This window comes from Hemicordylus capensis, chromosome 15 (assembly GCF_027244095.1).
Source record: "Hemicordylus capensis ecotype Gifberg chromosome 15, rHemCap1.1.pri, whole genome shotgun sequence".
In the NCBI taxonomy this organism is placed as follows: Eukaryota; Metazoa; Chordata; class Lepidosauria; order Squamata; family Cordylidae; genus Hemicordylus; species Hemicordylus capensis.
In genome coordinates, this window is record NC_069671.1 from 1,627,035 (window position 1) to 1,653,965 (window position 26,931).

Consider the following 26,931-nt stretch of genomic DNA (forward strand, 5'->3'; position numbering starts at 1 on the left):
GGTGTCTGCTCACCTAGCAGGCCTCTCTGTGTTGAAAATGATCTGCTCCAACCTGATGCAATCTCGCAGGAAAGTAGTTGGAAGAGCCAACATGACCCCATCAAAGCTGTGGGGTCACTCGGACTGAAAATCCAATAATTTTCTGGCATTCTGTGGGGATTTAGAAGCTGCTCGTTCACTTTGAAATACTTTGAAAATAAGCTGCCCCTTAAATTTTCCAGTGGGCTACTTGCCATTTTGCAGCTGAGAAGCCCGAGGAGGCCATTGCTAAAAATCTGACAGCTTGCGTTGGTGAAAGTGGGGGGGTGGGAGGGCAAAGGTGAAGTTGTGCCATCTAGTCGGTCTTGATTCCTGGCAACCACAGAGCGCTGTGGTTGTCTTTGGTAGATTACAGGAGGGGTTTATAAGTTGATGCCTTTCAGCATCTTCCTATATCACTGCTGCCCGAAAAAGGCGTTTCCCATAGTCTGGGAATCAGAGGTGAGAGGGAGACTCCTTCTTTTTAGCCTTGGCCGGTCAAGTTGCAGCCTGGTGGGGCCTTGGCTGGTCAAGTTGTTTCCCCATCGTCTGGGAAACAGGTGGAAGTGGGGAATCCTTCCTTTTAGCCTTGGCCGGTCACGTTGTTTCCCCATAGTCTGGGAAACAGAGGCGGGAAGGGGACTCCCTCCTTTTACTCTGATTGCAAGGGAAAGTTGTGGCCTTGACCGGTTGAGTTGCAACCGGGTGAGGCCTTGAGGAAGCTGCCCTATACCATTGGTCCATCTAGCTCAGGAGTGTCCACTCTTGACTGGCAGCAACTCTTGAAGGTTTCCAGCAGGCATTTCTCCCTGGGTAGCAACGGGAGGTGCTACTCAGAAGTAAACCTGGGACTTCTAGCATGCCAAGCAGAGACACTGACACAGAGCAATGGCCCCCATGTGCTGAGGGGCTCAACTTCAGTCCTCTGGCTGTTTCTGGACTACAACTCCCATAATCCCTAGACACAGTGGCCAATAGCAAGGGATTCTGGGAGCTGTTGGCTAACATCTGCAGGAGGGCCAAAGCTAAGAAGCTTCCCTAAGGGGAATATTTTATAGCCATCAGTGCTCCCACATGTAAGTCCCTCATCAAAATGCAAACCCTGCTTAGCAAAGGGGAGGATTCATGCACGCTACCACAAGACCAGCTCTCCACCACGTCTTTTAACAGGTGACTCTTACCTAGCCCTGCTCTCCCATTTATTGTCAATTTGGTTGGTACATCAACAGGTAAGATACACAAGCGAGTCGTTTGGAATCTTTATTCGGTCATTGACCAGACAAAGGAGTGTTGCCAATACATTGAGCGGCTGCCATCTTGACCTGACTCAGCAAAAAAAATTTCAAAACCCTGTCAAGATCCTCTAGGCTCCCCTTTTATGGCTGTGAATTAATTTGGAGAGGGATACACAGACATAACTCTTCTTCCCTTTGGAAAATAGAGATATTTGGGTTTAATAGCAGCAAGAAACACTGGTGCCTTTCTGGGAGAATATCTCAAGAGCAATGCATCAGTGGTTCATGCCCCCACCAAAAACTGAATCAAGGGTTTCACACAGAGATTTAGGGAGGTCAGATTTGCAAGGTATGCCACGGGCTGCGGGGAGTATGAGACGCCACCTGGAATGCGACAGAGGGTAACAATGCAAAGACACGTTTAATAGCTTTCCCACCAAATTCTCCAGGCTTACGTTTCACAGGGAGGGCTCCCAACGCCAACTCAAATAGAGCTGTTCACATGCAACAGTGTCAACGAGGAATTTTGCCTTCAGAGCCCAGAGTTTTAAAAGTTGCAAAACAAAACAGAGTTTGAGTGGTCTCTTCAAGGAAACAGATTTAGGCGAGGCACTAGGAAGAACTCCCTAACTGCAAGAATTGGTGGACAGTGGAACATTCAGCCTCATGCAGGGATGGGCTCTCCGTCTCCGGGTAGTTTTCAAACAGAGGCTGGGCAGCCATCGGCCAGGGACGTTGCAGCTGATTCCTGCACTGAGCAGGAAGGGTCAGTCTAGAAGACCTCCAGGGCCCCTTGCAACTCTGTCGTGCTAGAGTTCTGCGTCGAACAGGAACTGCCTGCTTTTTTAGCCTCGTGTGTGAAAATGACATGGCTGGCCAACAGAGGGAGTCAAACATTGCTTTCTGAAGAATCTGTTTTAATAGAGTCTATCTATGCTCAAAGAAGTTAACTGTCAACTAAAAAAAAAAAAGGTATTCATTGCATGGAGAGAGCCTTTGAGAGGTCACTCCTGCAAGCACATCTAGATGGCAGCTGGTGGGTCTCCTCTTTGGGCAAAGGCGTGTGTGGGATGTCAGGAAAGGCAATGATCTTCTCCCCATCTTGCCCAGGCAGATAGCCCACCCAGATATAACAGAGAGCAGGCTGGAAACCTATATCTGGACTCTACCACTTCAGATGGGGGCGGTGGCCACATGATCGAAGCTGCTCCGCCATGAGAAAAAAAGGCTTGCACATAGAAAGCTAGCACGGTAAGGAACACACATACAAAGCTGCCTTCTACCGTGTCAGAACATTGGCCCATCCGGTTCAGAATTTCAGGGGTTCTCAAGCTTGAGTGCCCCAATGCTGTTGGACTACAACGCCCGTGATCATTTGATCACGTGAATCACCTACCTGTGATGCAGGCGAGACGCTGCCTTTTCACCTCACTGGCCATTTTTGAGAACTCGGCCATGGTTCTCAAGGGCAAATCCCTGGAGCGGAAAGTGGCATTTCAGCTCCTCGCTTACCTCACTGGCCCAACACCGAGTGTTAGGGACTGTCAAATGGGCAGGTGTATTATTGCACTTCTGACAGCACCCCGTATCCTGGCTTTTAAAAGAGCATCTATTTCAAGGCCTGTTCACCCTGAATTAACACTACTGCCATTATCAGGAAGCATGTGACAAAGCAAGAACACACCCATACTACTGAAATGCTGCTTTTTGGACATCTTGAATACCTCCAAGAGCAGGTCTTTCAACCTGGAGGTCTTTCTCCCTCCTGACTGAGATGGAATCACAGCTTCACTGGGTCACGCTTTTCTGCCGCTCCCTGATCAGGTCTCAAGAACCAGCTCATTCCAGCAGGGTTGTGCCTTATCTGGTGAACAGGCATCCTCCTTTCTAGCCATACGTGGATCTGGAGCCCACTGTGCCACCTGAAGGCGCTATTATATCTGTGAGCTCTGTGCGTGGTGGGTCCATTTATCGAGGTCTCCCTCTTGCAACTGAGGAGCAGTTTATTTAGGAGCGTGACCAGATCTGCCTCTTGCTACTGGCTGACAGAAGATTTTGTGCTCTCCCCTCCAGAATGGGGAAAGAACAAAAGCATGCCTAGCGTTGTTTCTTTGGCCGCCTTGTGGTTCGCAGAGCATCCCCCATGGAGAAGCCGCCCCCACATTCCTTTGGGCCAGCCAATGCTCACATGATGCTCTTCTTTTTGAGTTTACATTCTCAGAAGTGCCTGGCCCTCAAATCTCCCACTCCAATGGAGCGCAGTCCTCGTGGCTTGAAAGGGACAGGACATGACTGCATTGTGGGAGAATCTCTGGTGACCTGGAAGGGCCCCCGGATGATGGGGTGTTGCTTCCCACTGCTGTCTCCTGGACCCTGGCCGTGTGTGCTGACTCACGGCTGCGCCTCAAGACAGGAATCCCCTCTGCCCCTACAGCTTATCGCATTGGAATCCATCCCATTCAAGAGAGTCCCTCGTGACTTGTGGCATGAAAGGCTGAGCAGCTGTGGAATCCACAGCCCGGAAAAATGACGTGTTCTTGTCATTCCTTTGAACTACGGTCTGAACATCCCGGGCAGCTAACACAGTGCACCTGCCGGACCTTTCCAAGGGGAGTTAAAATATCAGTGCGGATAGAAGCCAGACCACTCCTCAGGACTGATTTTAGTACTTGTTACTGACTGATTAGGGGCAATGATCTTCACTATTTCTCAAGCAGGGCCAAAAATCTTCAGTGTGTGTGTGGGTTGTTCCCCACTGTGCTGACTTCCGCTCAGTCCTGTGTTTTTCTCAGTGCTGGGAGGACCCTCGAAGAGAGACGGAGCCTTCGGTTTAGAGGTCTAGGAGGAAAGCCCTGCTGGGAAGGGATACCCTTCAGAGCACTCTGTGCATGCCTGCCTGCCTGCCTGCCACAATGGTGAAGGGGCTCGAGAGGGCTCCGTTTCCCTTCAAGTAGCACACCTCCCTGCCTGAGTGCTGGGCATGGGCAAAGCACAGCACTGCACAATGGGAATGATTGTCTCTGCATGGTGCCCAGATAAACTGTGCAGCGTATGCAGCTTTGGCGGAAGCTTCTCACAGATCCAAGAGTTGGGTTTGATGGGGGCTGCCTCTGGCCCCCGGGCCTTAAAGTGAAGGACACCGACTTAGGAAAACAGTGGAGGGAATGCCAGCTTCCATGCACCACACCCCAGCCAGGATGAGGCCCTGTGGCTGCATATTAGTTTGTTAACTGAAGGTATTTCAAGTTTACAGAGGTCGTCATCATCACCATAGTTCTTACATGGTACAACGTGAGCAAAAAAGAGATGTCCTTGTCCTGAAATGCTTACAAGTTCATTTCTACAAAGGAGAATCACTCTGGGACTGAGCAGGCGGCTTCCCAGCAGAAGAGGCAGATTTGGAAGGAGGTGCGGAAGGAAGACAGAGACAACGTTCCAGGCGGAAGGAGCAGCAAGACGGCGGCATTTAGGGGAGCATTTTTTAGTTTGGGGGAAAGCGACTAAGGGGAGACATGATAGAGGTTGATAAAGTTATGCATGGTGTGGAGAAAGACATCTGTCTCCCTCTCCCACCACCCTAAAACCAGGGGTCATCCCCTGAAACTGATGGCTAGGAAATTCAGGACCAACGAAAGGAAGGACTGTTTCACACAGCATATCACAAATACGAATACGACAAACATTTATATACTGCTTTTCAGCAAAAGTTCCCAAAGCGGTTTACATAGATATAAATAAAGATATAGGACACACCTGTTTTCTCAGGCCTTTACTTAAAATTTTAAGTTGTTTCATTGTTTTTAGCCAGTGAAATTATTTTAATTGCTTCACTCTGTGAATTGTTTTTGTTTTTATTCTGTAAAAGTGTTTTGTTTGTTTTTTATATTGCCGTTTAGACTGTGTACACTACCTAGAGAGTTATATAGCCAGCGGTATATAAATATGATAATAAAATACAATAAATACATATGGAATAGTCTGCCACAGGATGTGGCAGCTTGGATGGCTTCAAAGAGGTTTAGACCAATTCATGGAGGAGGACAGGTCTATTGATGGCTGCTAATCCTGATGGCAATAGGTCATCTCCAGGTTCAGAGGCAAGATGCCTCTGAATCCCAGTTGCAGGGGAGCAACAGCAGGAGAGAGGGGGCAGGCCTCCCCCTTGCCTGTGGGCTTCTCCGAGGCATCTGGTGGGCCACTGTGGGAAACAGGATGCTGGACCAGATGGGCCTCCTTGGGCCTCATCCAGCAGGGCCCTACTTAAGAGACCTTCAGAGCTGGTGAGTTCGAGGCTCCAAGCACATATTGGGATACATGTCTCCAAGATTAGCAGCCTGTTTTCTCCAGAATTAAAACCACTTACACATTTTTGCTTTAAGTTAATTCTCATAGGCTTCCCAGTCTTCTGCTCATCTGTCTGTCAGGATTCTACAGCCAGCTTCATTTATCACACAGATCAGATGCAGTACTTATATTCAACCACTAGATACCCTCCTCTGCTAGATATGCAGTCTGGTCTTAAGGGAAGACTGACAAATACGCATATGGTTTGGGCCCAGGATACCCAAGGGACCGCCTGCTCCCAAGGGTTGCTGCCTGCTTGATGAGGTCATCTGAGGGGGCTCTGCTCCGGGTGCCGACAATGAAGGAGGCTCGGCTGTCATGCACTCGGGACGGGGCCTTCTCTGTTGCTGCCCCCAGGCTCTGGAATGCTCTCCCAGTGGCTATTTGCTCCTCCGTCTCCATCACAGTTTTTAGAAAGCATGTCAAATCGTGGCTTTTTACCCAGGCTTTTATATGATTGTCTCCGCTGCTGTTCTTTATTGTGAGCCATCTTGGGATTTTCTTAATGAAAGGCAAGGTATAAACTGGTAATAATCATTATTATTTACTAGCCGGAGAGGCGAGAGATTGACCAGGCAAAGTCATTTTGCATAGATTAAATAGATAGAAAGGTTCGAGAAATTAAATATATGTAATAGAATTTATGAATATGCTTCAAAGGGGAAGCAAAAGAACAGTTTTAAATTTGTAAGATTTCAACTTCAAACATATGCTTGGTTGAATAATTACCATACATGGTAAATGTGAACAACAGTAAATTTGAATCCGAGAAAGATTTTCTGCTTCTCTTGGGCACAATGTCGTTTTTGAATTACTGATCTGATTACTGAGAGTTAAACACCTGTTGAGAACAGTTAACTTATTGTATTTACATGCAAGCACACAAAGTGTAAACCTTTTACCCAACATAGAAGAGTGCATGTTGAGCCAACATAAGCAGCAAGATTTTTAAAGAGACAGCTTGCTGATGGCCAGGCAGTGGTGGCTGGTGGCGCTTAGGATTGGGAGGGCAGGTGATGGGTGGATCCAGGAGTAGTGAGAGGTGGGCTATGCACAAAGCAGAGCCCATTGTGGGAAGCAGCAGAGGCAGAGCCAGGAGTAGGTGGGTGCCCCTTTGCCAGTTATTGCTAAGTGCAGGTTTGTATCTAACACAAACTAGAACACAAACACACCCCTCAATTGCTCATCAGCAGAGATAGTGAGAAATACAGAAAATGTCAGTTGCTTTATAGTGCTTAACAGGACTACAGGAGTGTGTAGACTGGTATCTAACATAGCAGGATCAAAACACAAGTGTGTGTGCACACACACACACGGGAAAACAAATGTAGTGTCCACAAGTAAAGCACAGACCTACAAAAGGTTGCTGTGCTTGGAAGGCAGATGAATTCTAGTCACCCAAGTGGCTCTGCCTGGTTATTTAAAAAATGAATGCTATTCCTAATTCATCATCATCAAAAAGAACTGTGAGCCAGTGTGGTATAGTGGTTAATATGCTAGACTAAACTGAGGAAATCCAAATCCAAAGTGACTCTGGGATCTCTCAACATAACCTTCCTTATAGGGCTGTTGGGAAGATAAATGTAACCATGTGCACCACTCTGGGCTTCTTGGAGGAAGCATAGGCTATGCATGTGAAAATAAAAAAATCTGTAGAAACCACAAGTAAAGCAGAGACCAGCTACAAAAGTGGAAAGCAAATGCATTCTGAAGTTACAAGGGGAGCGCTCTCTGCCTGTTTCAAAAATACATACATAAACAATAGAGCACTCAGAAGTTTTTCAGTGAGGCTTGCTGCAGCTAGGAATCATCTCCTGTATATTTCAGGACATCATAGGAAGCAAAGATGCATGTGGGGATACCCCCCCTACTCCATGCCAGCAGAATAGCTAGGTGCCACTCTCTGCCCACCTTGGGTGCTCACTACTCAGCATGGGTGTCTGTACTTGCAAGCAACAAAGGTGTTCTGTTTTTTTAAATAGAGATCACTTCCTTAATCCTTGTTCAATGAACCACACCCCCTCGTGGACATATTAATGTTACAGATGCTGGCCAGAGATCAACCTGGTTAGCTCTCTGCATAGCAAATGGATTTTTAAATTTATTTCTCTTCCAACATAATAAATTCTTTCTCTGTCCCACACCTATATGGGAAGACACTTTTGCAATTATTTGAAAAGCAGTTTAGTTCATCCATATGCCCTAAAAGAACTTAATGGCCTCTTATCCCAGTTTCTAATCCAATTAGTCCTGTCTAATTACTGTATTTTTGCACCAAGAACCCGCCCACGGCAAGAGCCCATAGTTTTGAGCGGCTCTTGTTAAAAATAAATTTGAAGCCCCACACCCAGCTGCTCCCCACATCCTTGCCACCACCTCTTCTTAACAATGTTTCTGTACCTCCTTTTTCTGTACCATTTACATGCTCGCTGTAAGGAGGGTGAGGGTACCCTGAATCCTTGGAGCAAGCTCCCCCTGCCGAATGCTTCGTCTCCAACACTAAGAGGTGCCTAGCTGGATACTAAATGAGAGGCGTGCCTGGGCACCTGCACTCAATGCCTAATCCAGGTGCCCAGGAGCACCTCTCATTTAGTATCCAGCCAGGCACCTCCTAGTATTGGAGACTAAGCAGAGGGCAGGAGTGGCAACAGAGTTTGCCTGATAGGGAGTCCCACTTGCTCCCAGTCCTGCAACTGGAGCATGGATACCAAGCGGGGAGAGGGGGAGGCAGCAGTGGAGTGTGGCTTGACATCCCACATGCTTTCAAGTTCCCACACCCTCCTTTTCTTTTGGTAAAAAACAGTAAAACATGCAGGTTCGTGGTGCAAAAATACAGTAATTAGAATGGAAGACTATGTTTCCAAGGATTATTTTATTCATTCTGTTAAACACAGAGAATATTCTCTCCACACCAGAAGATGCTGAGTGAAAAGTTTAATTTTGGGTAGTTTGTGTGTGTGTGTATTTTACAAGAAATTCTGAATATAATCATCAGGTTTGGACTGTTATTGTCCTGAACAGATTTTTAACACTCAGTAATCAGTCCTTCATTTCTCCTAGTAAATTGGAACAGATGGAGCCTATGTAAAGATAGTGCCTTGAATTTAGCTTGGCAACAAATTGGCAAGCCGCAGAGATCATCCATGATGGGTTTCAGATGCCTTCTTGTGGCTCACGCTGGAAATGAAGCTAGCTGCCTCCACTCCTTCCAAATGAAAGCAAGCTTAACACAAATTGCAGGCAATGATCTAGGCATCAAATAAATGACACACAATTGACTTAAACTACAGGCATTTAAGAGGTTAAGAACAAGAGAGTCTAGAACAGAACTTCTTCAGTGACTAAAAAGGTGATTCCTAAGCTTAACAGAGATGAATGGGAGAGATACAGTAAAAGCATGTAATGGTTCAAAGGAGAGAGATGGAACAGGGAGAAAAACAGAAAGATCTACAATCTGTTGCTTCAGATGTTTGGATGGCAGCCTCCCTTTTAGATTCTACACAGAGGTCTGCACACAAGTAGAACCTGGTTACATGCATGCTCAGAATAGGAATAAAATGTTCTTCACCCACACAGATTTCATGCAACACAAAAGGGAGATAGGGGGAGGGTTTCAACTTAACACAGGAGAAAGAGAGTCAAGATGGGACAAAGGAAAGATAAAGATGAAACATAGCTTGAGGAGCCCAAAGACATACCTTCCCTTAATCTGCTGCTGAGCTGAGTTTCCCTTAGTTGGCAGTGGGGTGAAGCTGGATAACGAGAGAGATGGAATATCACGCCCCCCCCCCCACACCAGGAAAGAGAATCAGAGCTACAGAGATCTGTGTTAGTTCGACTTCCTCCTCTTCCTCCTCCAAAACTAACCCTAGTTATAGTAAAATCTCAACATCATGGTGCATGGCAGACAAAATGTGTGAAATGATTTTCTAGGAGGTGCCGAGAACTCCTAGATGGGCCACTGAGGGCTCAGATCAAATGTTTAATTTTCAGCTGGTTAAGGTGATATTAATTAATAATTAACAATGAACTTTGTCAGTTGCCCCACTGAAAATTGTTCTCTGGAAAACAGAAGTGCCAAATCCATGTGAGCACACATCATTGTTCAATGAAAAATAAATAAAAGCGCCTTGCACTTCATTAAGGACTTCTGTCTCCAACGAGAACTTGCAGCAACTCAAAATCTTGTAGAAATTCTCGTTTGCCATTTATCTCAAACTACACAGATGAGAACTGAACATCCCGATCAGACAGAGCTCAAATCATACCCAGCAAAAACATGCTACATTACCTGTGCTCTGTATTCTATGTGGCAACAGAACTCTGACTAACCACAGAGTGACCTTGTAAAATTCTCTGGGTAAAAGAGCAAGAACATTCATGGGACAATATTGGTTGCCTAGAACAAGAGATTCAACAGTTCCTTTCAGGCGGTAGCCTTCGGTACCAGCACAGCTATTTAGTATACAACACTTTAACTGTATTTAAAAAAATAAACCTCAAGGCTCACAGATGTGAGTGGTGTCCAAACCAAAAGGTCTATTTGGAATACAGAAGCAGGTTAACCCCATCCATGCTATCAACAGCAATGCTGGCTGCAGTAGCAGAAGCCTGCTGAGCTATAATACTGGTTTGTTTTATTTATTTGCACATGTGTGCCCGGCTCTTCCTTCAAGGACCCCTCAGAGTGGTGTACATGCACTTATTCTTTGGTACAGTCACCCAGTGCGTTGCAGGGATTTGACAAACTTTTTTCTCCCAGTCCCTGGCCCTATGCCAGGCTCCAACTTTGGACAGTTTCTGGACTGCTCTGGACAGACTGGCCGTGGCTCTCCCAGCTTTCAGGCAGGCGCTTCTCCCAGCCTGCCCCGCTGGAGATGCTGCCAGGGAGTGAATCTGCATGCAAAACTGAGGCTGTGCCGCTGAGCACAGCTCCCACACCCCACAAATATAAGAGTGTACGTGTGCTAAATGAATATGGAAAATCCTTACGTTGTGATAACTGTATAAAGTTTACATATATTTATCCAGTCAGTAATTGCAACGGAAATCCTTTTTCCATTCCACACAATTGCCAGGGGAACACCACAGACAGACTCCGAAGAGACATATTCCCTCGCAGGCCTGTGTTCTCTAGTCATGACAGACACTGGCAGATTCCAAGAAGTGCTTAATCAGTCTTTCAGAAATCCACGGCTACAGATGCTCTTCCCCTTATGCCCTTCTCCAGGCCTTTCTTCCTCTTGATAAGGCTCCCCAAACTTGTGAAATTCTGCACTATATATGAGATATTAAGTATAGACTAGCCACACAATCATCCTTCTCCTCTAGAGCCTTTCTGATTTAAAAAAACCTGTTAACATATTTTAGAAGTCAATATACAAGAGCTGATGGCATTAAAATGTGAATTTTATGTACGTTTATATATTTATGCTTTAGCTTGTTCCTCCTCCAATGAAAAAACAGGGGGCATTGCTTTCAAATCACACAGTGTCTAATTTTCCTATTACGAATACTGATGAACATTGTAATTTGAGCAATTCCCCAGCATTCATTTGGACACAGGTGAATAGGAAACGGCCTTCTACTGAGTCAGACCATTGGTCCGTCTAGCTCAGTATTGTCTCTACTACACAGACTGGCAGCAGCTTCTCCAAGGTTGCAGACAGGAGTCTTTCCCAGCAATACCCACAGATGCTGCCAGGGAAGAAACATTTTCTGTATGCAAACATATAGATGCTCTTCCATTGAGCTATGGCCTCATTCTCCAAGGGGGATATTTTATAGCACTCCCATGTAATCTCCCGTTCAAATGCAAACCAGGGCAGATCCTTCTTAGCAAAGGGAGCAATTCATGCTGGCTACCACAAGACCAGCTCTCCTTGTTTTCATTGTTCCTCTAAAGGGCATTGTAGAACTGGAGAAGGTGCAGAAGAGGGCAACCAAGATGATCGGGGTGTGGCATACCTTCCTTAGGAGGCAAGGCTTCAATACCTGGGGCTTTTAAGTTTAGGGGAGGAAAGTCAACTCAAGGGAGACACGATAGAGCACAACTATATAGAGGATCAATGCCATAGGAACACAGGAAGCTGCCATATACTGAGTCAGACCACTGATCCATCTAGCTAAGCATTGTCTCCACAGACTGGCAGCGGTTTCTCCAAGGCTGCAGGAAGGAGTCTCTCTCAGTCCTTTCTCAGTGGAGATGCCAGGGAGGGAACTTGGAATGCTCTTCCCAGAGCGGCTCCATCCCCTCAGGGGAATATCTTACATGTAGTATCCCATTCAAGTGCAAACCAAGGCAGACCCTGCTTAGCAAGGGGAACAATTCATGCCCGCTACTACAAAGCCAGCTCTCCTCCCATCTCAGCTGAGCTGGCCACAAAGAGAAAAGAGCAGCTGCAGAATCAAGATGTATTTTTATGCTTTTCAATAACTTTCTTTTTTCAAGGAATACCTAGAAACAATAACATGTACACATAATAAGATCTCTGAACACCTATGCATGAAAAGTATAATACCATCTACTCAAAACCATATATACTCCCTAAAACACTATGTGCTCAGACATAAAACTTAAGATTTCAAACAAAATAAAAAACTGATGACCCATTATACCAAAAAACTCTGAAGCATAAAATATCTAGTGGTAGAATTATATAAAAAGGCCCAATCCTTTCTTTCACTGGACAGCCTGGGAGTGATATTTGCTTTACCAAATGCTAAGCAGACTAATCAACCTAGGCAAGGTGTGGAAGTCCTCCAGCTGTCTCTGGTTTCACTGAATCATGTCACTCCAATTCTTAAAGAAACAGTGACATAAACAGCCCCAGCCCTTCCAGGGTTTTTAAATTGTTTGGAAACCGTAAAGGCTCGGCCTGGTTTTCCAAGGATGCTCCCAAACCATGCATCATTTTATAGACCATTTTATAGGAGAGGAGAGCTGGTCTTGTGGTAGCAAGAATGACTTGTCCCCTTAGCTAAGCAGGGTCTGCCCTGGTTGATTTGGATGGGAGACTAGAAATGTGAGCAATGGAAGAGATTCCGCTCAGGGGATGCGAAGAGCAGAAGGTTCCAAGAAGTTCCCTCCCTGGCAGCATCTCCAAGACAGGACTTAGAGAGACATTCCTGCCTGCGACCTTGGAGGAGCCACTGCCAGTCTGTGAAAACAATACTGAGCTAGATGGACCTATGGTCTGACTCAGCTTACGGCAGCTGCCATCTAGCTCTACCATTGTTGCCTTCTTTCTAAACTAAAGAGCCCAAGATGCCGTGGCCTTGCCTCACAGAGAAGGTGCTCCAGGCCCCTGATCTTCTTGGTTGCCCTCTTCTGCACCTTCTCCAGTTCTACAACGTCCCCTTTGAGATGTGGTGACTGACCCAGTATCCCAGATGTAGACCTTGGGCCTGATCCAGCAAGGCTGTCCCTATGTTCTTATCCGAAGGCCTTTTGAAATGATCGCTTTTCTTCGGGCACTTGAGGCATCTTCTCTTCCTCAGGAGCAGGGTGGACTATTGCCTTCACACCCCAACTGTGACCTTCACATCCCAGCGGCGATACCACTGGGGTATCTGGCTGGCTAGTGTGGAGAGAAGGATGCTTGACTATTGGACCCATTGATCTGATCCAGCAGGCCTTTCTTAGAGGGCTCCTTGAAGGTCTCCATCCCGGCACTGACCAAACCCAGATCTGCTTAGCTTCAGCAAGATGGCTGCATTGACTACCTCTGAACCATGCCCAAGGGCCTTGGGAATGCCGATTCAAGCAGTTTGGATCTGGACTGTCAAGAGGTTGCTGGAAAGCGGATATTATTATTATTGAAACTGGCCTCGTGCTCAGAAGCCCTCGAGTTCCAACGAAGCCTGCAGCCGCTCTCCTTCCGTTCCTCCCTTCCTTCCGCTGCTTTGCTGCTCCTTCCAGTCATGAGGCGGCAGCAGTGACATAGCGGCCAGAGCCAAGACAGATGCAGAAACCGCAGTCTTCTATACAGCTATTTTTAAAGACCAGTTCTGTGTAAAAGGGGCTCCCTTTCTTCTCTTATCCTGCTTCAAGGTACGTCACGGACAGGGCGAAGACGGAAGCAAGAAACCACAGAGACCGGCTTTCAAGCCCCATGGAGGCCCGGGCTTTCCCAATGCCTGCTCTCTTTAGGTCACCCATGCACGTGCCAGACGGAATATGTCTTCTTCCTCACAGACCACTGGGGGGGGGGCAACTGGATGCAGTGTGGCTTTTGTTCCCTTTAAGCAACAGTACAGCAGCCCCCCCATTGGGGATGCAGGGTTAACCCTCTCCCCCAAACCATCTCCTCCATGCAAATCCCTCCAGGTGATCATTATTTGGGCAGGTTCTCATGATCGGAAAATGTGTCGCGTACACCAAGTGGTGCTCATGTCCACAGAGAATGCAGACATTTTTGTCAATCTCAGGCAATCCTCAGAGAGGAGAGCTGGTCTGGTGGTAGCAAGCATGACTGGTCCCCTTTGCTAAGTAGGATCTGCCCTGGTTTGCATTTGGATGGGAGACTACATGCGTGAGCACTGCAAGATATTCCCCCGAGGGGATGGGGCTGCTCTAGGAAGAGCATCTAGGTTAGAAGTTCCCTCCCTGGCAGCATCTCCAAGATAGAGCGGAGAGAGATTCCTACCTGCAACCTTGGAGAAGCCACTGCCAGTCTGTGAAGACAATACTGAGCTAGATAGACCAATGGTCTGACTCAGTATATGCCAGCTTCCTATGTTCCTAAGTGCTGCAAACACCCCACATTTAACCAGGATCAACCAGCCAAGTTCAGATCTATGCTTAACAATCCTGGTTAAATGGTCGGCTGGTGGCAGTGTGAAACTGTGATTGGCAAAGACATCCCGAGTTCTCGCCACACGCTCCATGACAGCATGAGTGCCTTGGTGACTGGGATTTTCCCATCAGCACTGCTCTTTTCGATGGTGAGAGCTCACCTTTTATTTCATTTGTATCTCAACCTTCCTTCACGAAGCTTGGGACGCCATACATGGTCTCTCCTGTGGCTATTGTGGCTGGGGATGATGGGAGTTGTAGTCCAACACCATCTGGGGACCCAAGGCCGAGACACCCTGGGGATTGCCCCAAGATCATTCAGTAAGCTTCATGGCTGAGTCGGGCTTGCTTGGGACACCATCCTCCCTACAACATACTGCCGCCCACCATGGAAGGAACTTCTAGACGGTAGTTTATAAAAGGGTACTTGCAGGTGGTGGTTTATAGGGATGTGCACGGAACCGGGCGGGGGTGGCCAGAGGGGGTGGGGGGTGCCACTTTAAGAGCGTGGGAGAGTGCACTTACCCCTCCCCCTGCTTTCCCCCCACTGACTCATGCATGTCATGTGTGCGCATGCATGTCAGATGGGTGCACATGCGCAACGTGCACCCGGTACTTCCGGCCACTTCCAGCCGAAGAGGGGGAAGGGGCAGCAGGGAGGTACACTGACACCCCCAAGGCTTTTATGAAAAACGAGCGCTGGCGGGGGGCGGGGAAGCAGGGGGAGGGGTAAGGGCACCCTCCCCTCCCCTTAAAGTGTCCCCCCGGCTTCTAACTTCGAACCCCCCCAGTGTTCAAACCTGTACCCCCATAACAGGGCCTCTGAACAGGTTCATGCACATCCCGAGTGCTCTTTCCCATCATGAAAATGATTGCTGTGGGGGATTCTCCAGACCTATGCCTTCTTTGTTCAATCCATTTGGAAAACTGAAACACCCCTAGGAACATAAGAGGCTGCCTTTTACAGAGTCAGACCTTTGGTCCATCTAGCTCAGTGTCGTCTACCCAGACTGGCAGCGGCTCTCTCAGGTTTCAGGCAGGAGTCTCTCCCCGCCAAACCTGTTGTGCTGCCATTGAACCAGAGACCTTCTGCACGCAAGCAGATGCTCTTCCTCTGAACTCTATGACCCCCTCCCCTAAGGGAAATATCTTACAGCACTCACATGTAGTCTCCCATCCAAATGCAAACCAAGGCAGAACCTGCTTAGAACAGGGGACCAGTCATGCTTGTTACCACAAGACCAGCTCTCTTCACCCATTTCATGTCAGACCAGGTTTTTTCTGAATTCAACAACAAACAATAAGTATTTATATACCGCTTTTCAACAAAAGGTTCCAAAGTGGTTCACACAGAGAGATAATAAACAAACAAGAGGGCTCCCTGTCCCCAGAGGGCTCACAATCCAAAAAGAAACATAAGGTTGACACGAGCAACAGCCACTGGAGGGCTGCTGTGCTGGGGGTGGATTGGGCCAGTTGCTCTCCCCCTGCTCAGTAAAGAGAATCACCATGTTAAAAAGGTGCCTCTTTGCACAGTTAGCAGGGGTTAGGGTTTAAAGAAAAAACATGTGTGAGAACAAACATGTCGATGGACTGTTGTGATGGATTTTCCTACTATGAGCATTTCAGGCGAGGAACTCAAAAGCACCCCGTTTCTCACAATCTTGTATCTGAATATTTCAAATGATAAATACATAAATGAAACAGGAGCTAAGTGCATGGGAAGAGACCAACTTGTTGTGAGCTCTTGTGAAATCTCGCTTGGCTTCTTCTTTGGCAGAATCACTTGAAGTATAGGGAAGGAGAAGCATTTATGAAAGGAGGGAACACTTCCATGATCAAACAGATCCTCCTAAGTTCTTCAGAAATGTATTATTGGCAGACACATGAGGGCAAAAAAATAAGGATTTAGAGGAAGCTGTACATGTCTTATTTCTCTATTTTAGCCAATGGATGTTTAAAAAAATGAGTAAGAGGTCACGGCAGGATGTTCTGCATATATAGGAATCTGATGAATAGTAGCATCCTCTGAGGGAAAATAATATTGCCTCACACAAAAGAAGCAAAGTGTTTCCATTTCAACGCATATGACTTCCCTGTAGATGGCTTCTGAGCATTCAGGAAGCTATCAGACAGCAGGCCCTGAATGTAGAGCCGAATCCTCCAAGAGGTAATCTTGAAGGACTCCACACTGTGACGAAGGATTTTCTGCATCAGTTCTGCACCAGAAGATCTTGGAAGGCGGCAGAATCGCCCCAGAGACAGACTCAGAAGAACTGGAAACCAGCACCGTCTCCGACACCAGGGAGTGAGAATATGGCCTGTTCCCTAGGACACTGCATGGACGGAATGAGGAGGCCAGACCTCATGGGGGGAAGGCACAGGCCAACCCCTGATGAATCATGAAGAACACCAGTTATCAGAAAGTGGGTGTCTGATGTGCCCGAGGAAGCTGGAACCCTGGGTCAAGGGTACAGCCCGGCAAATATTGGCTCAGAAACTCATCTGCTCTCCAAGGTGCCGCTGATAAAAACCCATTTCCTGTGAAGCGCGAAGCTACGTGAGAACTGGAAAGCACGAGGCTTCTGCTCTTCCTTACGTCCTGCAAATCCTGCCCCCTGTGTAGACAATACTGAGCAAGTTGGACCTATGGTCTGACTCTGCAGAAGGCGGCTTCCTGCGTTCCCATGTGATTGGTGGAATTTTGCTGTTCTTGAGCAGAACAGGTTGCATTGTGTGTTTCATTCCAAGGCAAAAAGATCTACTGATGTAGTGAGCTGAGACCATAAGACGCACCGCTCATGAGTCTAGGGAAGATTCCGCATCTGCCTCAACGTTCTCTGTGACTTGACCGTATATACCCCCTCCCACACACACCCCAGTTGTCACTGTTCCAGATGCCATGCAGAGAGAGCAGCTATTCACAGTGGGGGCATCTGCTGCCCCCCTCCCCGAGAACTGGCACCCTGGGTGACCACGCTGGTCTGTCAAGTGGGCGGCCAGACCTGCCTGCAGGCCTGTGTTGAGAGCTCTGCCAGGGAGCTGCACAAAATCCCGTCAACAAACAAGCTCTGGATTTAGTAATTCAGGGGCAACACACATAACATGGTCAACTTGGCTATCTCTTGCACCACAGTTTGGGAACCCAGGCCACTAACTCTCTGAAGAGGCAAGCAGGAATCTAGCCGCTCTTTCCAGTACCTCCCCTCACCTGAAAGCCCAGGGGTTTCTGAGGAGCAGTCATGGCAGGGGTCTAAAATCAGAATAAGTATGTTGTGGGGACAGGGCTTAGAAGAAACAGCAACTGCACAGCGTCTCCTCACTGAGAGCACTGATTTGAATAACTGCACCCAAGACCAGTAAAGGGGAAAAAATGCAGCTCCTTTTTCCATTTTGTAGGGGAGAGACAGTTTCCGTTTATCTGGGGCAACGGTCATGATGGTATTACCCTAGTTTTACATGACCGTGGTGTGCTGCCACCACAGAAAGTGGGTGGTATTCCTGGCACACCGGCGAGAGCAGCAGTGGGTACCCAGCACCAGCGAAGGTGACCTCGAGGAACCAAGTTCGAGGCCCGGTGGCATCATATCCTGTGGGAGACCTCACCGTGAATCACTCAGCGGGGCCAGTGATCACTGAGCTTCTCTTTTTCTCCCCCTTTCCACTACGCAGTGCCACACCCTGCGGCTGAGTTTGGGCAATCGGCATTGCTAAAAAAATAAAAGACAAGTTCCCTCACTGGCAAGCCGTCGGCAGTGGAAGCCAGGCACTCTAGACGGCGGGCCAGGCAGCAAGCGGGGCTCACCGGGCCGAGCATGGTGTGGACGTCTCGGGCTTCTGGCGTTCCTCTTGGTATGTGAAGGATCTCGCTTGGGACTGCAACATTTCAACTGTCTCTCTCTCAATAAAAATTTCTCTTCCTCTTTGTGCTGCTCAGCTCTAACCACTGCTTATTGGTGTGGTGAACTCAGGCCAGAGAGGAAGAGATTGGTTGGAGACAGGCTGTGGTTCTCCTCTCAGCATCTGGAATGCCAAAATGGAGCCTCCATGTACAGAGGCAGTATAGAAAGCTGGAGTAGATGGGCCGTTGGTGCATGTGGGACTCTCTGTCACAGGGGTTTATTTAGCTCCCTCTTTGGTAGTGTTCTGTTGCCACTTAAACATATTATTTACACCAGACAAGTTTTTTAGGCTCTGTGGCTCTCCCTGGATTCTGCTTTCCTTTCCTTTCATGCTTTGCTGCCTTGAAAACTGTCTTCCTTGGTGGCACTGTTTTATGAGCTGTATATAGTTTTAGTGGGTTCGTTGCTTTTTGTTGCTTTGGGCATCTGCACCAGGAGGGGAGGAGCGGGGTATACATCCGTGTAAACGGAACCAATATTCTCGTGAAGGTGGAGTGATACCGGCCTGGCTGCACACGGTGTGCATACATATCCCACTACTGGTGATGCTCGCACAGGTCTGGCAGGGTCTGTGATGCAGGCACTTACACTTCCCTCATTGCAATCAACAGGAATTGCATCGGGAGGCTCTTCACTTTTAGATCGCAACTCCTGCTGATGAGTGTTCAGGCAAAAATGTCCAGGGTCTTGTGGAGGAGGCACATTGCTTCAAAGAAGCAAGCCGCTCCTAAAGCGATGGGGAGGAGGAGGAGAGGTTTCCGCTTGCAGCTTATACCTCCAGTTGTGTGTGTTTGTTGCTTTCATCCCTAAACCCAGGACAGAATCCTTCATTCAAGGAATAGGACTATGGCGGCCACAGGAAAACATATTGCGGGGGGGGGGCAGAGTGCTCTTCTGGGCGGGAGAGCTGCTGGGTCCCACATGTAAGGCTTCTGAAACAGGGATGGGGGGGCAGGTGGGGCAACTACTTTTCTGAGGGGGTGCTTGCCCCCCGTGGCCCCTCCTTCGGAGCTGCCCTTGGAGTGGAGGGGGGGAATGTACCATGCAACTATTAAACAGGACCATTTACTTTCTATCTATCTATCTATCTATCTATCTATCTATCTATCTAGAGAGAGAGAGAGAGAGAGAGAGAGAGAGAGATGAAGTTCCTCTTCCTAAGCTTGACACCTCTGCCCCTACCTTGTTTTGTATTTGCCCATTCAAATGTGCATGCCATTTAAAAACAAAGCAAAAGCTTTGGCATGCTCCATGCAAGAGCTGAAATGCATTTCGGAAAGAGATGCAGTTCGGAAAATGCATTTTGGAACTCTGCTTCTAAAAGTCCTGATTTCGTCTGAATTCTCCCATGCCTGATTCCTGTGGAGAGCAACCTTACCTCTCTCTGCTTAGTGACTGCTTCTCTCTCTTCTCTCTTCTCCTCTCGGCTTTGGATAAAGCAGCCAGTACGAATACGGCTAATATTTCTATACCAAAGTTCCCAAAGTGGTTTACCTTCAGAAATTAATTAATTAATTAATTAAATTTAGATGGGGGGCAGGCAGCAGCTCTAGCCGAAAGAAATGTGGGGACAGCAGGGAATTGTGGCGTGTTCTTAAATCCATGGTGAAGCCAAGTCATACAGGCAAACAAGAGTGAACAGCCCACTTTCAAAATTCAAAAACTGATCATGTTTCAATGTGGTGCAAATCACTTCCCCCTCTATAAAGTAACTACTCCACCACCTGCATTAGGGCAGGGATAGCCAAGTGGAGATTCCCCAGCTTGGCCCCCCAAATACCAGGGGTTCTGCAGCATCCGTGGCTCAACCGCTAAATCCAGCCACTAAATCCATGCCTCGTGACTCCACGACTGACTGATTTCTCCTCTGCTTCCCTCCCCAGCCCTGCTCCCGCTGCTCATAGTCCTGTGTGCAGTGCCAGCAGACTCCAGCTCTTGCCCAAAGTGCTCTGCAGAAGCCCTGCTCAAAACCAAACAGATGGCCATCCACATCAAGCAACCCACGCAGGCGCTCTTCAAATCCTATGTAAGTAAAGTGGGGTCTGGCTGGCTGGCGTTTGGTGTGCTGGAGCACTGTCTGCTGGGAAGTTCTCCGGCATCGGCCTGCTTGCGAGCATGGCCTCCTCACTCCTGCCCCGTAAGTTGGGACTTCGTTTTGGGAGTGGGGGAAAGGCCATCCCATGCTTTGCTCCAGCTAAGCCCACCCAGGAACTGGCTTCAGTGCATTCGAGATCCTGGCTTTTAGCCTAAAAGGAAAAACAGGAAAAAGAAAGCCAGTTGTTTGGCCTGTTCACCCAGTTAAATATTTATACTGTTAAAGTCAACTTGTGTTTTTGTTTTGGTTTTGGGGGGGAAAACAACTCCAAGTGGAAGGAGGGGAATGTCTTTGTGCTTGTCAAAAGGACCAGCCAATCAGTATTATTCAGGGGTGATGTCAAGGGGGAGCAGGTGCTCCCCACAAAATATATCCTGCTCCCCCTTTCACTCCACCAGACTGGAACCTGAGAGCAAAGGGTCAGACAATACAGCCATCATATACTACGGTCCTATATAGCTTGCATGAATCATTTCCAAAGGCCTCATGTTCACTCAGTCCTCTATGGCAGCAGAAGCTCGTGCAGCCAGGCAGGGAGGAGAGACTCCTCCAGCCTCCCAGGAGCCAGCCCAACCCCTGGGCTTACTTCCTGGCCAAGAACAGGGCAGGGGGAAGCCATTGCCCAATTCAGACGTAACAGGAAACTGGCGCTCCCTTCACCTCCGGTTTCCTTGGATGCATGTGCAAATTCAGGGAAACTGAGTTGAAGGCAAGAAGGGGCCTGTGGCTTCCCTCCCGAACTCCACTCTTCAGTTCAGAGTGGAGTTTGGGCGCCCCCAACTCTGGTTCTGCAGCACCAGCATTACATCCGAATGCTGGCACCATAGTTTCATTCCCACAGAGCCAAAGTTGAGGGAGGAAGCTCCTCCCTCACTCCAGTCCAACTTCCTTCTGTCAAGAAGGAAGCCCACACAGCCAGGTCCTCTGCCCCTCTGCAGTCTCACTGACTGCAGAAGCAGCTCTCCTGAACGTCCGAAAGTGGAGGAGGATGGGGTAGGGAACCATGGGTCTATTGGACCCACGGTTGCACATTGCATCTGAAGGGGGCCCATGTGTGCAAGGGGGTGCAGGGTCATCGCCCTTGCAGGTTTCAGCTGGCCTGGTGCTGACCTCTCTCCCCATGTGGTTCTTTCCTGCCTCATAATCTTGGACAGGAAGAGGAAACTAACTGGAAAGCAGACTGCAAGCTTTGGCCAAATCCAAAAAGAGGAATCTGGCCCCAATAAATTGGAAAATGTCCATCAAGTTTTATGAATAAACAAAAAATACTAATTACAGCACCTATGCAATTACTTAATGTATAGCAACATCCTTGCTCTACCATAGTAGTACTATGAATATTTATATACCACTCTTCAACAAAATTCTCAAAGCGGTTTACATAGAAAAATAAACAACACATAAATAAGATGGTCCCCTGTCCCCAAAGGGCTCACAATTCCAATAAGGTGGACACCAGCAATAGCCACTGGAGGGATGCTGTGCTGGGGATGGAGAGGGCCAGTTGCTATCCCCCTGCTAAATATTTGTTTATTTAATTTTTACACCGCCCTTCCCAAATTGGCTCAGGGCAGTTTACAAATAAAACAAAAACAGTTAAAATCAATCAACAATTAAAACAAAGATTTTAAAGTACCATAAAACAATCAGTTAAACAATAAAACAAGTTAAAAACCCTGAGAAACCAGGTACATTAAAACCCCTTGCAACAATTTAAAAACCCTGGAAGAGAAGAGAATCGCCACTTTAAAAGGTGTCTCTTTGCAGGGGTGCTAATTCTCCCCCTTAAGAATGTCCTTTGCTCCCCCAAACGAGTTGCCGTAGAGTCACTCCTGGTACAGTCAGCAGCTTCTGCTGGGAACAGGCAGAACCAGTTACAGTTATCTGAGGAAGGTTTCATGTCTGGCCAGAAAAGGATGAGTATAGATCTGGATCAGGGTCACCACTCTGGCTCTGCCTGTCCATATGCAGCCTAAGGGTCCACACAGATTTGTGCAGGGGTGATCAGCAATCTGGATTAGGATTGCTAACCCAGACAGATTCGCAGGATTGGTTCAGAAGGGTGATCTACTGTCGCACCAAAACAGTGACCGTGGCCGGAAATCCCCACAACAGGAAGTTGGGGAGCTCTTCAACGAGGCATTTCCTGTTGGCCCACTACTGCTGCTGATCCCCGCAATGTGGGAAGATGCCTGAAGGTTAATGGCTGAGACACAGTCCTCATCTTTCTTATTTTGGGTCTACTTTTTAGGCCCAGGTTAGTTTTATGAATTAAAATACTTCCAGGCTGGGGTTTTCAAAAGTGGGTCCCCAGATGTTTTTGAACTACAACTCCCAGAAACATTGGGAGTTGTAGTCCAACGACATCTGGGGCCCCGGATTTGAGAAGCCTTGCTCTAAGAGACGTCAACCTTTTTCGTAACATCTCTCCGATTTCATTTCTAGCTGACTCGTGCGCGCCTGCTGAAACCTTTCTATTGCAAGATGCCAGTGCTTTGGTTTCCACGCCGCAATATCTCTAGGCAGCCAGAGAGCACAATGTTGCAGGAGCTGTACAGGACTCTGGTGCACATGAAAGACTCTCTCTCAGTAATCAGAGAGCAACAAAAGGCCTGGGATCATCCGGACTCTCCATTGCACCAGAAACTGGAAGCAGCTTGGCTGTCAGCCTCTGGACTTCTGATCAACACTGGTTGTGCCCTCTGCCTTCAGGAGCTTCCTCCAAGCAGCGTCCCTCCTCTGGTGAGACCTACAGAGCCTTCAACCTTTGACCAAAAGCTCAGAGGATGCCAGGTGCTTTGGAACTATTCCAAACTGATTGCTGGGTTGGCCAAGGTCTTTGAAAAGCAGTTAAATCAAGGAGGAAGATCGGCACGGGAGGGAAAGAGAAGCAGAAGACACAGAGACATGGTGCTACTTTCTGACTGACTCATCAGAAGTGATACTTGAAAAGAAATGTGGAATGTCATCAGGCGCTCTTGAAGAGAATAACTCAACATGCTTTCGGGGCCAGAGCAACGCATATGAGGAAGCAACGTTTTTGCAATATGGGAAATGGCTTTCAGACGCTAACTCTACAAGACACAGAGAGAGCATTTCCTTTTATTTATGTGGAGCGTAGACTATTATATTTATATCTTTCTGCAGCTGGGCACAAGGCAGCATAAATGAAGGTGGCCTCCCATCTAGGCACTGGCGAGCCAGACCTGCTTCGCTTCACCACCACTGCAGCGAGAAGGGCCTTCAGACCGTCCGTGCCTTGGGAGCCTAAACTCTTGGTCAGCACTTCCACACCGTTTCCCACCCAGCTAGCTGAGGGACGTGGACCCCCAGATTTTGCTGAGCAACAACTCCCATCATCCCCAGCCTCAAGGCCCAATGGGAGTTGTAGTCCAACACATCTGGGGATCCAAGGCTGGGCACTCCTGGCTCCTCATAGGGCTCAGGCAACTCGCTCAAGGGAACCTTTCACAGTCTCCATTTCTGTCACAAAGTCTGCCCCAAAGCTGCTCCCATCACGTACTTGGCACATGCACAATGTCACTTTCCCAGGTAATCCTTATTTGGGGAGGGGGGGCTGCACTTTGAAAGGACATTATTTATATAGTGTGCTATATGCAGATGATAGTTGGTACTTACAGGGAACAAACCTCCCCAAAGCATGCCTGGAGCCTGAAATGTGGCGCTAAATACCTTGAAAATGAACCAGATCTGGAGCAGGAAATACAAGACCAGTGATCCTTGAAACCATTTTTAATTTCTTAAACAGAAGAGAGCGGAGATCTAGATTCCAAACTTATATCAGTTTTATAGCACATTAACTATCATGACTCCCCTTGCCCCCTGCTGCAAAGCAAAAACAAAAACAAAAACACCCTTCCTGGAAATTGTAGTTTAATGAGGGTGCTAGAATCCTGTTAGCCCCCCTCACTTACAGAACTACAGTTCCCAGAGTTTGGGGAAGAGGGGATGACGAGTAAGCTGTTTAAGTTTCTGGTGTGAACAGACCCTGAAAGGATATCTAATCCATCTCACTTATCTTGGTAGTGAGCAAGATTTGTCTGCACACCAGCTCCTCCACAGATTAGCCAATGGAGCCAAGCCCACCAAGCAGCAGAAAGCACACTGTAGACAGATGTCTGCAAAACACGTATGTCCGGAAGATAACTCAAATAAGAGAGTTATTTGAGAAGGCTTCACAGAAACCTGGGCACTTTCCAGGCTACACACTGTTCAGCAGTAAAATGCTTCGGCAGCCTGCACTTGGACTTTGTTACTGCGGGGAAAAATGAAGCCCACAAGAATTAGCAAATGGAATGTCTTCTGCCTTCCAAAGGAGGAGGAGGAGGAGGAGGAGGAGGAGGAGGAGAAGAAGAAGAAGAAGAAGAAAGGTCATTTTGTAATTTATTTGGTGGTCAAAAGAGATTATGCAATTTGTACAAGGCAAAAATAGGATCTACCAGAATAAGCGTTGACACCCTGATGCTGCTAGGCGCAGCAAGGGGTTACCTTGGAAAGGACCGTATTCAGAGGTTACTACAGGCCAGCTGAGGGTGGCTTTTCAGTCACAGCCTGATTATTTCTCCCCAATGATTCAACATCCAGTGATCCAGCCTGACTAAACTACTTCATGCTGAAGAACAAACCCAGACCCATCGCACGGCTCCTTGCAGGAGGGACGCACCCACTTTCCCTGTCTCTCTCAGCCTATGCTGAGGGTTCCCCAGTGTCCTTAAGGGTGGGATCATTCATTTCACCTGCAAGCCAGATGTGGGTTCCTCACAAAGCAGAGGTTCTCAAACTTGGGTTGGTGGATGACAGTGGTCCCCAAAGACCATTGTGGCTGGGGATAGTGGGCAATTGTAGTCCAACGATGTCCGGGCAGGCACCCAAGTTTGAGAATTCCGGCATGGCAGGAGTGAATGGCAGCCATTCATTTATATGAGGGGAAATAAAGGGGAGCTTCTCAGGAATGGGTCACATTTTCCGAGTGTGCCTGCTAAATCTGGGGGTGGAGGGAGTTAGGGCTATTATTTTGCCCACTTTCAGCTAGGGCTGTGCAAGAAAAATAATAATTTAGTTACTCCATTTGTCTTTGTTTTTTAAAGGTTTGTTCATTTAGTTCCTTTATTCATTTGTTACACAATCAGATTTAATTTCTTATTCATTCATCTTCATTCTTCCCATTCATTTCCATTTCCCATTGATTTCAATAGGAGATTGGCTTTTGTCTTCTTTTGGGGTGCAAAAATGTTTAAATCCTCTCCACCATGCTCTGAATAAGAAGGAATGAGTAACCCATTCGTTTTTCATTTGGAAGAGTGCTCATGCATTGCCAGGCTTATTAACAGTGAACTCAATGAGCCCATTCCACTCATTTTCCCAGGCATTCCAGAAGGAATGCACACCCTTCTATTCAACACCTTCCCAGATTGCAGCCTTTTTACCAGTGCTCATAGACTTCAATGGGAACCATCAAGAACTGAGCCAGCTCTCATTGGTATAGTCCCACTCCTTCATCTGCATATTCTTCGCCCCATCACTCTCTTTGGTGTGATGTTAGATTGGGATGGAATCTTCAGCATTACATGCACTGTTCCACTGGTATCAGTGGGACTTAAATGATCCATGACGATGTTCCATTCTAGGGATTTCAAGGCGACTTAGCGATGAGTATCTGCAGTTGGGTTGTGTGCACTGTGTTCTCATAGGCTTAGTATGCCAGCGGTGCCTTTTCCAGGGTTGTTTCTGGGTTTCTGTTTAAGATAAAGTAGTCTGAAATGGACAGCAGATGGCGCTGCGAAACTGCACGATGGTCAAGAACATCATTGGAAGGTGCAGTGGAAATGAATAAGAACTTCCATTAAAAATGGAGCATTTCTCCATCTGGAAGCACCCCAGGTGACTGTACCATGCTGGTTTTAAAACTGGGTTGAGGGAACCTTGGGATTTCTCAGTGGGAAGATCAGAAGTGGTGGATAAACATCTCTGAAAGGCCATTTCCTCACCACTCTTGCTAGTCCTTTTGCAGTCTGCAGCCTCTGTTGACACGGGAGGGAAGCTTAGCACTAGGGTAAATGGTATGTGACCTAGAAAAGATCCCAGAACCTTTGACAATGTCACTTAAGGTAGGTGGCAGAGGAGTTGATGCCCACTGGAGATATAAGAACGTTTGAAAAATGCTGCTGTGATAGCCCTGAGATATCGACTCAACATAAATTGAAAAGCTTTTGATTCATGTCGGAATCGAAAGGAAGCTTTACTATGGAATATATGATGCTGTTATTTATTAAATTAAATTTATAATTTTATGAAAGCATTTTTGCACTGGAAACGCCTATTTAAAACCTATTTAAAACCGGCTATATTGATATTTATATAATATACACATACACAGGTGTGTGTTTTAACATATTGAAATATTCGCTTTTAAAAAATCTTAATTTAATTTTCTTTTGCTGTCCTGCAGGTGGGACAGTTGTTATCTGTTCCCTCAGATCAGTTTGTTTTTGCAGAGCAAAAACATAAATAATGGAATTA

At 47.4% G+C, this 26,931-nt stretch overlaps 2 protein-coding genes across 6 annotated transcripts in view; one reads left to right on the plus strand and one right to left on the minus strand.

Moving 5' to 3' along the window:
• Nucleotides 1-26,931, minus strand: part of HORMAD2 (HORMA domain containing 2) — a 141,288-nt gene that overhangs the window by 14,065 nt on the left and 100,292 nt on the right. The window contains exon 15 of one of the 5 annotated variants that reach the window (XR_008312513.1): nucleotides 19,952-20,542. The exons of the other annotated variants lie outside the window; for them this stretch is intronic. The gene's annotated coding sequence lies outside the window, so the exon portion shown is untranslated. Of the gene's footprint in view, nucleotides 1-19,951; nucleotides 20,543-26,931 lie in introns of those variants that run through there. 5 annotated transcript variants of the gene reach the window in all.
• Nucleotides 18,210-23,333, plus strand: LOC128338017 (uncharacterized). The gene is given in 4 exon segments (XM_053279874.1): nucleotides 18,210-18,246; nucleotides 20,180-20,322; nucleotides 22,837-23,286; nucleotides 23,289-23,333. Coding segments are annotated over 4 exon segments (675 nt in total).